Raw genomic sequence first — 13,844 nt, 5'->3', positions numbered from 1 at the left:
TTGTTTAAAGTGATAGACCACAATTTGTCAATCTGTTTTCCCATACTGTACAATAAGAAGAGAAAAAACACATTTATTTAAAAGCCTGCTGAGTCTTTTTTTCACCCAGAGGAAGTGAAACAACCAGACTTGTATCCAATGTTCTTCTGGGGAACATATGTATGTAGATGCATTTCATGTGTGTCACTCAAAGATAAAATCTCAATCAAACATCCACATTTCTTTTCATGAAGAATAGAAAGTTTGTGGAAAAACAGTTAAACAAAAAGCCATCTTCTTTCAAACATCAAGGTGGCTTAAGCCAACATCTGGAATAATTCTAAAAGGAGGGAATAACTTCAACTATTGCTGCAAACAACAAAACATCAATATTTTCCCATAAGGCTCTTGAGTCAGAAGGGCTCAGCTTATAAAGAACAAAGTTACACGATGTGTTCAGGGAACAGCTTCCAGCGTCTATCCAACCTGACTCCTGCAAAACAAGTCAGTAAAGAATGACAACAATGCTTACATGTACTATTCTGACAGAAGATGTTATAAAAAGTGTGGAGCCTGGGTGACGTGCTATCAGAACATGGAGTGCTTAGGGTGTGCGTGTGTGTGTGTGTGTGTGTGTGTGTGTGTGTGTGTGTGTGTGTGTGTGTGATAAACCCCCGAGGTGTGAATTGTGACAACATGATGTAAGGGTATCGCTTCCCATTACTCTTTCGGAACATGTAGTACGAGTGTGTGAGCGTTAGGAGGGTAAACAACTCTGTGCACTTGCTTTGCACGTTTGGAATTAAGTTTCCGTTCTTTATTCAGGCATGCACTTTAAAACCGTTGAACTGTTAAAAAAAGGGGAACAAAAGCATTTCCTCTTTGACACGTGAGTGTTCTTTAGGTTAGACACAAGCGTCTGAAGTGACCCAATCCACAGAGAGCAGCGACCACACACACATACACACCTCCAAGTTTCACTGATCACACAGAGGAGGGACAAAGTGAGATAAAAATCCTAACCAGCCACATGCAACCCACATGTAGAGGTTATCATCTGTAACACACGCAATGTTTGGCTGCATCTGTTGTAGAGAACTGATAATATCCGTACTTATCATGAGGGATTGGTTATCATTGACAAGCAAAAATATCTGCAATAGCTGATTTTTTTGGGGCGACTTGGGGAGAAAGCGAGACGTTACACACAACATCGATATGTTGTCAATTTTATTCAGCTGGTATTGTGAACTTTTTAGCAAACAGCTGCCTTTTTACTCATCCAAAAATTGCAGAGCAACACTGTCATTCATTTGGAGTCATGCTTTCTGGCCCATTGGTGAATGTAAGTCCATTATTCACACTTCTTTTAGCTCTGTTTTTGGTCTCTACAAACTCCTGAGGGAAATATCTGACACTTAAACTGCCCTATGTTTACAAGCTAGTCACTTGGTCTGCTGTTTGTCACTGAGCAGGTAGAGTACGTTGGGTTTTAAAGGAGAGTGGTCAATGAAAACAGTAAAGTTGTGTGTGCAGCATAACAAATACTTTATAAATGCATCACTATAAAAGCATAAAGCAGAGAAGCTGCTCAGGTTAAAACTCTCTGTAGGGTCATCAATCAAAACAAAAATATTGATTATAGTTGTTTTAGCGTGACCTTATTTGCTTATTGACTTTTGAATACAAATGAGCAATGCTTTTTTCTTGTTGGCCACCAAGTCCACACCAGTAAAACAGTTCTTAAAATGTTATTTAGTGTTAATATTTTCACACAGCAGAACTATTCTTCCCCTAAAAAATCCCCACATTATACCCATATGTATTTGGTCAAAGATGTTTTGTCGATAATAGCCAGGCTTTCTCTTCTGTCAGTCGACGGCAGGATGAAAATGTATCTCTACTCTAGCGATTCATCTTGATCCTCAAAGTGTCTGTGTGGCTGCCAGTGTGGTGGATCAATATCATCAGAAGTATTTTGGCACAGTATCTGGTTACACTTACAAAACTAGAGGCTCAGTGACAGCTGGCTGCAACCTACAACCATAAATACCATTTAACTGAATGTGTCAAATATAGTTTACAGGGAGTATTGTATTGTGTGTTATAATAGCATATGTCATTTGAATCTGTGATATTAAATACATTTGTACTGATATTCAAATGTATGTTAGTACATTTAGTTTCCGTTTCAGACTGATTTAAGGACAATGCAGCAGGACAAACATTCAAGACATCATTTGACATTGACTTTGAAGGGGTGACTAATAAAAGTAGTTTGCATTGAATTTTTTGAAAAAGCTATATTTTCTTTGTGGTGAAATGGTAGATTATTCTTGACAGGCACAGTCAGTCATCTGACCTCAATCCAAATTTGATTAACTTTCTAAAGACCTTGACTTCATTTGAGTGCATAAAATGGTAGACTGTGTATTGAAAAGGCTATGCATCTTACATTGCTCATTTGATTAAGATATACATAAATAAAACATGTAATTCCGTAAATATTTATGTGTTTGACACCACATAACCTCATACATTAAGGTGCATGCATGTCCAGATTCATGGCAGACACATTTCACAATGAGGGAGTGTGTTTTCCTACCCTAAGTAACCACTCTGAAGTACTTTTTATAAACACTGCATGTCAGTCACACACACTGACACACATTCTACACACATTCTCTCTCTCCCCGTCTAACCTAAACACACACACACACTCACTTTTTTTTCTTCTAGCTAAAGAGCAGAGGTCAGAGGTGAGCAACTGTGGGAACGCGGAGGTCCCATAGCGTGAAACTGTCGCCGTCCTGACAAACTGGCCTGTAACATAAACATGCACACATACATCAGCTCGGGACAATACCCATGAGAAGAGAGCACAATACCACTGCACACTGGGCCTGAAACAATACCACACACACTGAAACAACACCATAGCCAGGCCTAAGCCAACATGGCACTTGGTGAACTGAAGCAACCCCGTTTGGTGAGCCGCACCACACAATGCCTGTACGGGGAAACGATCCATCGGGTGCTGCTGACCACAGCGAAGTTCATGTCTCAAAGTGTGGGGTCCTGTCAAGACTGAATGAGGTGAGCACTGTGTGTGTACTTATGCATGTTTAATGTTTTCCTTCCAGGCTTGAGGCAGTTAATCTCACAGAGAAGTCTAAACAATCAGATATTTGGCATGACACTGAGCAACAAATGAAAGTAAATAAGTCATGATTTCTAATATTGACTCATTCATTCAGACGTACACACACCCATTATGGAAGTCTAACACCCAAAACCAATAAACCTTTGTTGGCTAGAGGTGCACCAATTGGATCTGTTAACAATTATCTGGATAAATCCATTAATCTTTGGTGTCAAAACAATGAAAAATGTCCCTCACATGTTCCCTGACCTCAATGTGAGGCTTTAATATTGCTTAATCTTTCCAATCAGTGGTCCAAATTAAAGGAAATGAATTTGACAATGATATAAAGCAGAAAAAGAGCAGCAAAACCTGGATATATGTGTGCATGTTTGCACGATACTTGACATAAATAACTATTACCTCATTGAAATTGTTGATTTTCTTGACTAACTACTGTTATTCAGTACCATCTTCTACCCAGGTCAAAAGCAGACACAGTGGGTAAAGCGATAAAGAAGCTTTTCACCTGGATTTGGATTGGTGTGAATCACTGATTACACAATATCTCACAAAGGAAACAGGAGCGAGTGTCCCTAATATTTTGTTTGTGTATTCTAGCTGGTTAAGCCTGGTGTTGAGCCTGTGTGGTTGGGATCCTAATAGGGGCCGCCTCAGACTGTGGCCTGGACCGCAGCCACTGAGCTATTCATGCTTTGTGACCTGATCCACAGATGCCTTTAAATCCTGCATGCTCACTGCAATAAATCTCTGAAGACCTGTACACACACACACACACACACACACACACACACACACACACACACACACACACACACACACACACACACACACACACACACACACACACACACACACACACACACACACACACACACACACACACACACACACACACACACACACACACACACACAACACACACACACACACACACACACACACACACACACACACACACACACACACACACACACACACACACACACACACACACACACACACACACACACACACACACACACACACACACACACACACACACAGAAAAAGTCACACTCACATACTGGATGAACGCCCAGTGACCAGGGTAAAAGGAAAACATTAAAATCATGCAGAACATTTCATGCATTTAGCCCAGTGCATGGAAAATTCCCTTCCAGCAACTTGAGAGGAGAGCAGAAGCTACAGACAGGTGCAGAGTGCCCTCTTGTGTCCACACAGATAAACTGCAGCTGCTTTCAGGGCCTCGATACGCTGTGGGAATGATGAAAACACTCAACGGGCGAATCTTTTTCATCAAGTAAAAGGCCAAGCATTAAGAGGCTGCAGGATAAAAGGCATGTATTGATTTTGTTTCAAATACTGCCTCCACTGGACAATAACCTTCATCATTCATTTATGAATTTGATCAAATTAATCCTGGACAGATGGCATGCAAGTTGATAGATGAAAGTGTCCGAGACCAGGGGCCGAGTATATGAGGCAAGTGGGATGATATGCAGCCACTTCAATATCAGCGAGATGTATTTTGTTCGATGGAAATACGATGGAAGTTGACAAGTTTTTTCCTGTCTGGGTAGTGCCTATAGTTGTCCTCTCAGGCTGCATACAGGCCTAAAACATCCATCAATAAAGTAGTACTATACGTAGAGCTGTACATTTTAGTCGACCAAGCGATTAGTTAGTTGACTAAAAGAAAACTGCCAACTGTTTTAAGAAAAAAGTACTTATCTGCATTCTATTTCTTAATAACTATATCTTTTGTGTTTTTAAAACATCATCTTGTCCTCTGAGAAACTGGGATGGCCAAATGTTACGATGTTGTGACATTCTTTTAGACCAAACGATGGATTGATAAATCTAGAAAGTAACTGGCAGATTAAAAGCCTGATTTCATAGAGAGCAGCAGGACCTGTTAAAGTGCTTCACTCATGTGTTAACACACAAAGTGACAGAAACAGTTGTGCTAAGTGAGAAAGAAAAATAGTTTTCGAGAGAGAAGTTCAAAATGTTTTGTTAAAAAACGATGTAGCATTTGGATACCAGGTTTGGACTTGACCTGATAGGCAAAGCACAGGTGTTTATAATATCATTAACGATGGCTCTGTTCTATTCGTATCCCAATAAACCAGTCAACTGAAGCTGCTGAATGGAATTCAGCCATCATTCTTGTTATTAGTTGCACCTGTGTATTTACTGAGTCATGTCAAAATGGTCTATTGCTGCCAAAAGAAAACAGGGTCAGTATACTGTACCTTTTCTCACAGCAGGCACTTTGACTAGTCACAGCAGGAAAAGCACAGGTGTAATTTATAACAAATGGCTCCATTTCATTAGTGTCAAAGAAAATCATGTCAGCTAGCCAACGTAAACAATACCAGGAGATACTCGCTTGTTATCATTGCTCATGTGGTGTTCATGCTATGACAGCCTCCTGCTTAGGAAATGTGTTCAATCAGCATGTTTCTTTGACATGTTGCCACCAGAATGACTTATATGTATTCTACAGTCAAATAAAGCTTCAGTTTCTACTGTCAACAATAAGCCAACTGAAAAGAGAGAGTTGTGTGAGATGAGCGGGGAACTAAATAAGCGGCGGAAAGCTTTCCCTTATAAATAATTTGTGAACTTTAATTCGCTATGCACGTTATAAATATCACATTATGGCAATAAGAGGAAGAGAGCGCGCCTTGTTTATTCAACAGCACCATGTGATCACCCTATCTCTCTGTTCTCCTGACAGGAGCAACACAGTAAACCCTGCTCTACCTGCAGCAAAAACATTGCTTATTTTTTTTTTTTTTTTCACGCTCTGTCCTGATAGGCTGGATCTATATCTCTTTTATTTAGGTGCCTTTTCTGTGTGCGTTTCTCTCCTTCAGAGAATGTGTTATTCCTTTCCCACCTCATCCTGCAGCTATTTGTTACTGTTGTCCACCGCCTCCTCCCTCCACACCCTCCCCCCTCTCACCCTCCTCCTTCTTCCACAGTCTCGGGGTGTGTGGGTGAGACAAGCTGAGCCTTGCAATGTACGCTGGATCAGACGGAAAACAACTGCAAGGCAGGGAGAATTGCAAACACATGGGCTTGAGTGACAAAGTGACCTGATTATTAACGTATCATTGAGGAGGATTTCTCTTATTTAGGGGCTCGTAGACTTGGGGTTCAAGTCGTTTTCCACAGTGTTTGTTCCATCTTCCCCGTCGTTTCTCCTCACCTCGCGTACGACTACATGTTTTATTCAATCCCTTGTCCCTTTCCCCCGACTCTTGTTCGACCTCCAGTGTGTAGACATCATGTTTTGCAACGTTCCCTTTTTCTTTCTTTCCCACTCTCTTCCATCTCCCTCCCTCTCTCAATTCCTGAATAGCATTGCCAGAAATAATTGCAGACAAGCCAGCACCCCGGCCCCGAAGTAACGGTGTCAACCAACCCACCCCATCATTGCACCTCATGCCATTGGTACCATGACGACTGCTTGGGCTCTGCAAAAGCTCATACCCAGCGCTCAGTGCCAGGATAACAGCCTTGACGTGTTTTATAGGAACAGCTGTTACAACAACGACGGAACAACTTCAATATTCCTTGTTTTCTTCCTACAGGAAAGTGTTGAATGCATTTAATGAACTTGTATTAATGACATAAACATGGAGGATGGGGCTTTTTAAAATCATTTATTCAGGCTTACCACAGGATTGACACTGACCTAGTTGCACACTTCCCACATGCCCCCTCCTCACCAGTCTTCCTGAGTCTACAGCCGGCAGCATGCTGCACTGGCTGGAAGGGGGGGGTCTGTCTGTGTTGTAGGATCAAAGTGGGGGCTTGTGTATTAGTATTCTTTCCTAGCATGTTAGAAAATGGTCTCTCGTATCCTGGAAAAACTGGATTTTGGTGCTGGAAAGTCAAGATATTGTAACGTTTTTTTTTTTCTGTGCAGTCAACTAGACACACTTAAAAAATTGAGACATTATAGACTTATTCATTATTGTTTGTTTTAAACTCATACCTTAAATTGCAAAGCCAATCACTCTGTTTTATTAACACTTTTGGGAGACTCAAGAATTACACTCTCAATATGATGATAACGTCAATTATACCAGGGGCTGAAACGTATAACTGCTACTGCACTAGAATAATCCAATAACTAATTGTTTGGTCTATAAAATGTCCACAACAGTTTCCAAAAATCTATTGTCTAACTGTCATAAACCCAAAAGGTATTCAGTTAAGTGATATAAAGCAAACAAAAGCAGCAAATCCTGGCGAGAAGCTAAAGAAATGTGTGAAATACTTTATAAAACATTCTAATGGCTCAAAATTGAACAATAACTTAACAAAAGCATCAGGAAAGAAGATCAAATGCATCAAAGAAGAGTAGCTACGATCACCAGTTTCAGCATCACCAGGGCCGAAAACATTCATATTAAGAGAGGCTAGAATTAGTAAGCTATAGAAAAACCTTAAGTGGCTACAATATGACAGCCACATAAAGCTTCATGCAGCTTAGTTAGATTGAACATCCCACACTCACAGTCCAACCCGTCTCATATCCACCCATCACTCTGCCCAGCTGGCTGGCAGCTGTAAATCCACAGATTTATTTCCCTATCACGTCCTCCATATCCACGGAGCACTGTACAGTTACTGTGCCAAAGGTCACTGCCTGCTGCTGTGCTGCTGCTGCTGCTTTCTCTCCCCCCTCAACATGCAGTTTGTCTGACCTGGTTCGAGCTGAGATCGCCCATAATCCAGCAGACCTGTCCAGACCACAAGACTCTCTCTCCATGGGTTCTCCTCACTTTATTTACAGAGTAAGCAGAGGTAGCCTGGAGAGGACTGGAGGCATGCACACAAACCCCCTGACACATACAGTATACATAAACACATTCATGCACAAAAACATGACAGGAGAGAAGTTGTCATTGGGACAGTAAGAGTGGACTTTAACACTCCTGTTTAGTCAAGTTTGTCCATACAGCCTCACCATAAGCATGCCACCTTTGGAAAGGCTTTGCAACAGAAATCCACCGCGACACCAACCGATCAATCAGAAAGAAGGGATGAAAACAACATAAAATAGTAGAAACATTTAAAAGTCCAATTCAAATGAGGATTGTATTACAGTGATTATCCAGCAAAACATATTTCAGGCTTGATCTGGATCTTGATACACAGATTGAAGGCAGTGCACACCCTTACAATCTGTATGAGAGTGACATCATGCTCCTGATATGAATTAATCAGTCATAAAAAAGTAATGTGATCAATATAAGAGGTCATATCTGTGGCGCTGGAGAGCCTCCCAAACTTTCCATGTGGAGACAGAAATGTGTTCTGGGTTATTCTGGGAGGAGGCCAGCTCCAGGAATTCGTTTCACTTAATTAATCACACATATGTGTTTAGTCCTCCTGAATGTCCCAAATAAGCGAAATAAGTATGTGTAAAAAGAATAAGGAGCAACGTAAACATCGAAAACCTTTGCCTGCATCGAAGAAAAACAATAGTGATGTGGAAGCTCACTTTGTAGAATATAAAAGAAAATATAAATGTGTTTCACATCATTTATAATAACGTTACCATCTTTTTTACGTAAAAAAAACATATAAATAGGAGTCACAATTTAAGAAATGGGATTAAAAATCATCTTTACTGCACAGCATACAGAATATTTGTAATCCCTATGGACAAAGGAGTCTTTGAGGATTCTGTAAATATGTTTAGAAATGCATTTAATGTTGTCAAACACCCACTGGTTTTTTGAAAGATTGCCAAGAAAACCGATGCTTAGCTCTGTGGCTTAGTTTGTTATGATAATACTTGAGAGGCACAAACTGGGGCTATGCACTTCTGTACAATGCTGAATTGTGTATTGGGACATTAGGATAAGTAACACTTGGCTGTAGAACAAGCCTCAAATCTTGGGGTTTTTCTGCAGTTATGTAAGGAAATACCGAGAATGAAATTACTCAGAAGTGGACTGAATCAAATTCAAAGAGACGCTAAGTCCAGTTGGTATTTACTGTGCGTTCTCTACTACAGGTACATAATGTCATCCCTGTAGGGTGCAGATATGGGAACAATTCTCAAAATATAGGCAGCACCGGCTGAATCACAAGAACAGGTTGATCTTTGAGAGTGGCTCCAAATTCAAGTTAGGGTGGAGGGCTCAATGGAGTAATTACATAACACAAAGAAACCCCTCTCTGTCTCTGTCAAGTTACCCAAGACTGGGCTCCTTTCATGCAGCAAGGGAACATGGTGACCGGAGAGAGAGAGAGGGACGATGGAGTCTGCCCACCCCTTTCATAGACTCAGAACAAACACTCACTATTGTCTCTTTCGTGGTTTGTATGCATTTGTCTTCACCCACGGTTATCCTGTGTTCCTAAAGTTCAATAAAGCTCAGCGAGGTCAACCGCCTTTACAAGTCCCAGGATGACCCTCTGTCTCGGCATGCTGACCGTACATGCAGGATTGCACAGGTAAGTGATTGTGACCCTCGTATGTTCACCCCAATAGATCCCTACACAAAGACACCATGTGGGAACCAGACCTTTACCCGCACATAGAACTCTATTTTCAGCCGTGACCCTGTGACCTTTAGGACTCCGAAATATTGGGGCAACATAGCAAGGCAAACATTCAAACCCACAAGCCTATTCCTATAACTGTGTGAACACAGCTTGACCTGCATATTCACAGTGTGCCTTGAAAAACAAGCAACGACTCAGATTGCAAAAAAAGGCAAATGAGGTAACAGCCAGGAGCGGAGGACGGCCTGTGGCCTTAGATGACGTTTCTGAACTCTATTTTACCATATGCAACTATTATTGAAACAAAGAAAGAAAAATAATCGACATTTTTGGAAAACCACTTCTATGACAAGATAAGATAAGATATACTTTATTAATCCTAAATTGGCAAATGTTTTCGTTGCAGCAGCATGTAAAACAAACATTGCATATTTATATAAAATAAACAGTTATACAATATAATATGCTTTCTTGCCAAGAGTAAGATGGGGGAAAAATGTCCAAACCACTCTTCTATTTGAACATTAATTATAAGGAAACAACCATTATCATGTAACCCTAGATTAGCATGAAAAATGGAAACTATGAGAAAGAACTAGCCGAGCTCTGTCCTATAAAAAATATGTATTTTGGGGTACTGATGCCTTGTTGTAAAAACAAAATGTGTTTTTTAATGGGTTCAACAATGTTAATTAAGAGACATGTTTATTTTTTGGGCAGTTCCAATATAAAGGAAAGTGTTTTTCTCCCAAGTTTGTGTAAGCATGTCATACGCATTAGCCTTATTTTTGTACTAGGACATATTAATAAAGGCCTTTTTTAACCAGTGTGCCTGAAATGTATTTGTTTTAATTAAGCACTCTACCCACGGACATGGACATTCCCCTTTTATACAAAAATATAATTGGATTTACTTTCCAAGAAGAAATGTGCAGAATATTATACACATTGGGCAAAAACATGGTTCCAGGCCATCTCAAAGCCATGAGAGTATTAAGAGACATTATTCTCACTAGGCAGGGGGGCTTCCTCTTCGAGAGGAGGGGGTCGCCATGAGGAAAGCACTGTCTGTGCTTTCAAAGATTTTGTCTTTAATCAGCGGATCTGCCGGAATTAGAGGTCTGTCTGAGCCCAAGCCCCCTCCCTTACCCCCTTCCATCCCTGACAACATGAGAAAGGTGTGTGTGTGTTTGTGTGTGTGGGTGAGCTGGTCAGGGGGGTGTTCAACTGTGGGACCAGAACAACATGAGCTGCCCCATTGGGCTCATAAATACACCCTTTGGCAAGTCCATAGCAAATGCAGCTTAGCATAATTCAAAAATACCAGACGGTGTGTACTGCGGAGCACTGTTAAACCCGCAAAGCAGCTTTCTCCCTCTCTCATCTCTCCCTGCCCCTCTCCTGCATCTTCCAAAAACACTTCCGCACAAACAGGAATTAATGCCGCTGCCAAACAGTCTATTTCCTCATAATAACACCATGGCAGGCCATCAAAAATAGTCAGGCTTAATTTTGTTGATTATAAGAGGACTCATTAAGGACAACAGGCCACAGCTTACACCACGCTACAGGCTGGACTAATATTTGTTTTTGTTCTCTGCAAGGGGTAATTTTGACTGACAAAATCTATTAAATGAAAACTGTTTACACAATTGTTAATCATAAAAATATTCATCATGAATAAGAATGTATTTAAAGGCTGGTCTACTTCTTTAGGGGTCTATCAGTGTTAGCACAGATCAGACAATAAGGCTGGTTCAGAAAGAATTAAAAACAGCATGCATACAAAATCAAATGCAGCTACATGCTGTGACCTGAATCCAAATTGCACCGTACCAACACATCTGCAATACACCCTAAAAAACTGTGTGGCATACAGATATTGCTGACACTGATGTTAGAAGGCCGTACATATTCCATGTAATGTTACACCCATCTTATACCTGTGTAAATATTCTCTGTGCATGTATGCATGTAGTGGAGGGCTGGATTGGCAAATGCTTGGCTCTTCTAGTGTTTGAGTGTTAATGAGTTCATGGTCTCTCATCGTGCCATTGAATGTAATCCACTTGACTACATGCATTGGGTTTCATAGACGCCCTGACTCAGCCACAATGTTTGCAATGCTTATTAAGAGGTGAGGAGAGGACTAGATGGCAGCCGAACAATACCTTTGGCACTAGTATCAAAGGACATATGACAGCCTGGTGCAGCTTAAAGCAACATAGAACAGGAAGCTGACCGTGTCCTTGTTTTCTGTATGAATCTCCTACCTGGACGCCCTGTAGAATCCGGACGCATTGCTCCTTGACGTCATCGAAGGGACAGCATTTGGTCAGCATGAGAAGGTGACCCAGGATGTCATTCAGGTCACTTTTAGGAGGGCTTTTCGATGCTGGAGCCAATGTTGTAATGGGTCTGATGGTCTCCACTCTCCTCATGACGTCCTGGCGGATGTTCTCCATGGCTTCAGTTCTGGAGATGGCATCCCGGCTGCCGAGCCCTTCCCATCGCCCCAGAGACTCCCGATCCTGCACTTCCATCTTTTGATGTAGGACTAACGTTTGTGCTGTCTTACAAAAGGCTGTGCAAAAAATAAGACATGAAATTGTTTACATCACAGGATGAACAAAACTATCTTTAAGGATGTTTATAAAAGGCATGCACATGTAATGTCATTCAGTGTCAAACATCAACACACTGACATCACACTAAATCCAAATGTATAGATACCACCAGGGTATAAATATATATTTTCAAAGGGAATATTTAATTTAAAAACCTGGCCATTCATACCATGTTTTGTTATCTGATTTGTTGACTGTCAATCATGGGTATTTACCACAAAAAGACAGGCTCTGGCATAAATACAGCATGTTGAAAATACTAATATTTGGTCGGATACCAAATTCCAAAAAAAACAAGCCGGGTTAACATATGCTATACTGATGTTACAAGCCACCATTATGATGAATTAAAGAATAATTGCACATACTTTTTTTAAACAACAATGAATTGAGGTTGTTTTAACTTGTCAGTTAGTGAGTCCATTCAATCTGCTCTTTTCTTCCTTTCGTGTCAAGGTTTTCAAGCAGCCCGTTAACAAAGACAGCAGTAAAAGTACACAAGAACCACGGTCAAAACAACATTCCTACACATCAACCTTTCACTGTGAGTCAAAAACAAAAAGTGTCATTCTCAAATACTCACTTTATCCACATTCTTTGGTGCAGGTCTTCTGTTACGGGGCGCCTTGCAGCCACAGCACTGACCAGTAACGTTAGTCCCAGGGTAGAAACGACAGGAGGCAAAACTCTATGGTAAACATTTGATTGGCAGAACAGGACGTTCAATGAGAGGAGACCCTTGGAATTCTAGGGCGGCACCTTGTGACATTCTGACAAATGATTGGTTGAAGATTTCTTTCCAGCTAGCGGGGGAAGGTTTTATGGGAGTTGAGTTCTCTTCGTTCGAGGTGTCTTGTGGATGGTGGCACTTAAGAACTACATCTCCCGTCATACATTTCGCGGGCAGCAGCCCCCCCTCCCCTTTCTTGTTTATCAGAACATACTGAGAGAGAGACTGATAGAGAGAGGGAGATATGTTGTTGTGGTACATTTCCATTCATTTGATAATTACCCTCATTTGTGTTTAACTAAACCAGAGTATCTTAAATGTGTTTTTCAGCAAACGATGTATACAAGACAGAGAATATACCATGGACCCCTTCATTGGGCCTATGTGTCCCTTGAATACATTTAAAACATATAGTCTCAGTACTGTGAAATATCAATCAAAAAAGAAATGTATTAGAAAGATCTAAGAAGTGTCTTAAAAAGATTTGCAACATCTAACAGAATACCCATAAAAATACATTTACACAATTTAATTCGATGAAAGTAACCCCTGACCTAAACACAATATCAAAGGCAAATCAAGAAAAAATTGCTTATTTGAAATGCATTTCAGAACACACACACACACAGACACAGACACACACACAGACACACACACACACACACACACACACACACACACACACACACACACACACACACACACAGAGACACACACACACACACACACACACACACACACACACACACACACACAGACACACACACACACACACACACACACACACACTCACAAACACACAAAC

General features: G+C 40.8%; 1 protein-coding gene across 1 annotated transcript in view; it reads right to left on the bottom strand.

The window, feature by feature from the left end:
• The window catches only part of sesn1 (sestrin 1), a 50,780-nt gene extending 37,852 nt beyond the window's left edge, over nt 1-12,928 (bottom strand). The window contains exons 1-2 of the mRNA XM_034142712.1: nt 12,893-12,928; nt 11,956-12,266 (exon numbers count right to left, since the gene is read on the bottom strand). Coding sequence (XP_033998603.1) covers nt 11,956-12,225 — 270 coding nt within the window. The 5' untranslated portion in view covers nt 12,226-12,266; nt 12,893-12,928. The remainder of the gene's footprint in view (nt 1-11,955; nt 12,267-12,892) is intronic.
• Nucleotides 12,929-13,844: the final 916 nt, after the last annotated feature.

The sequence above is a fragment of the Trematomus bernacchii genome, unplaced genomic scaffold (assembly GCF_902827165.1).
Source record: "Trematomus bernacchii unplaced genomic scaffold, fTreBer1.1, whole genome shotgun sequence".
In the NCBI taxonomy this organism is placed as follows: domain Eukaryota; kingdom Metazoa; phylum Chordata; class Actinopteri; order Perciformes; family Nototheniidae; genus Trematomus; species Trematomus bernacchii.
Note: the sequence above shows the minus strand (reverse complement) of the source record. Positions and strands in the feature narration are given on the sequence as shown.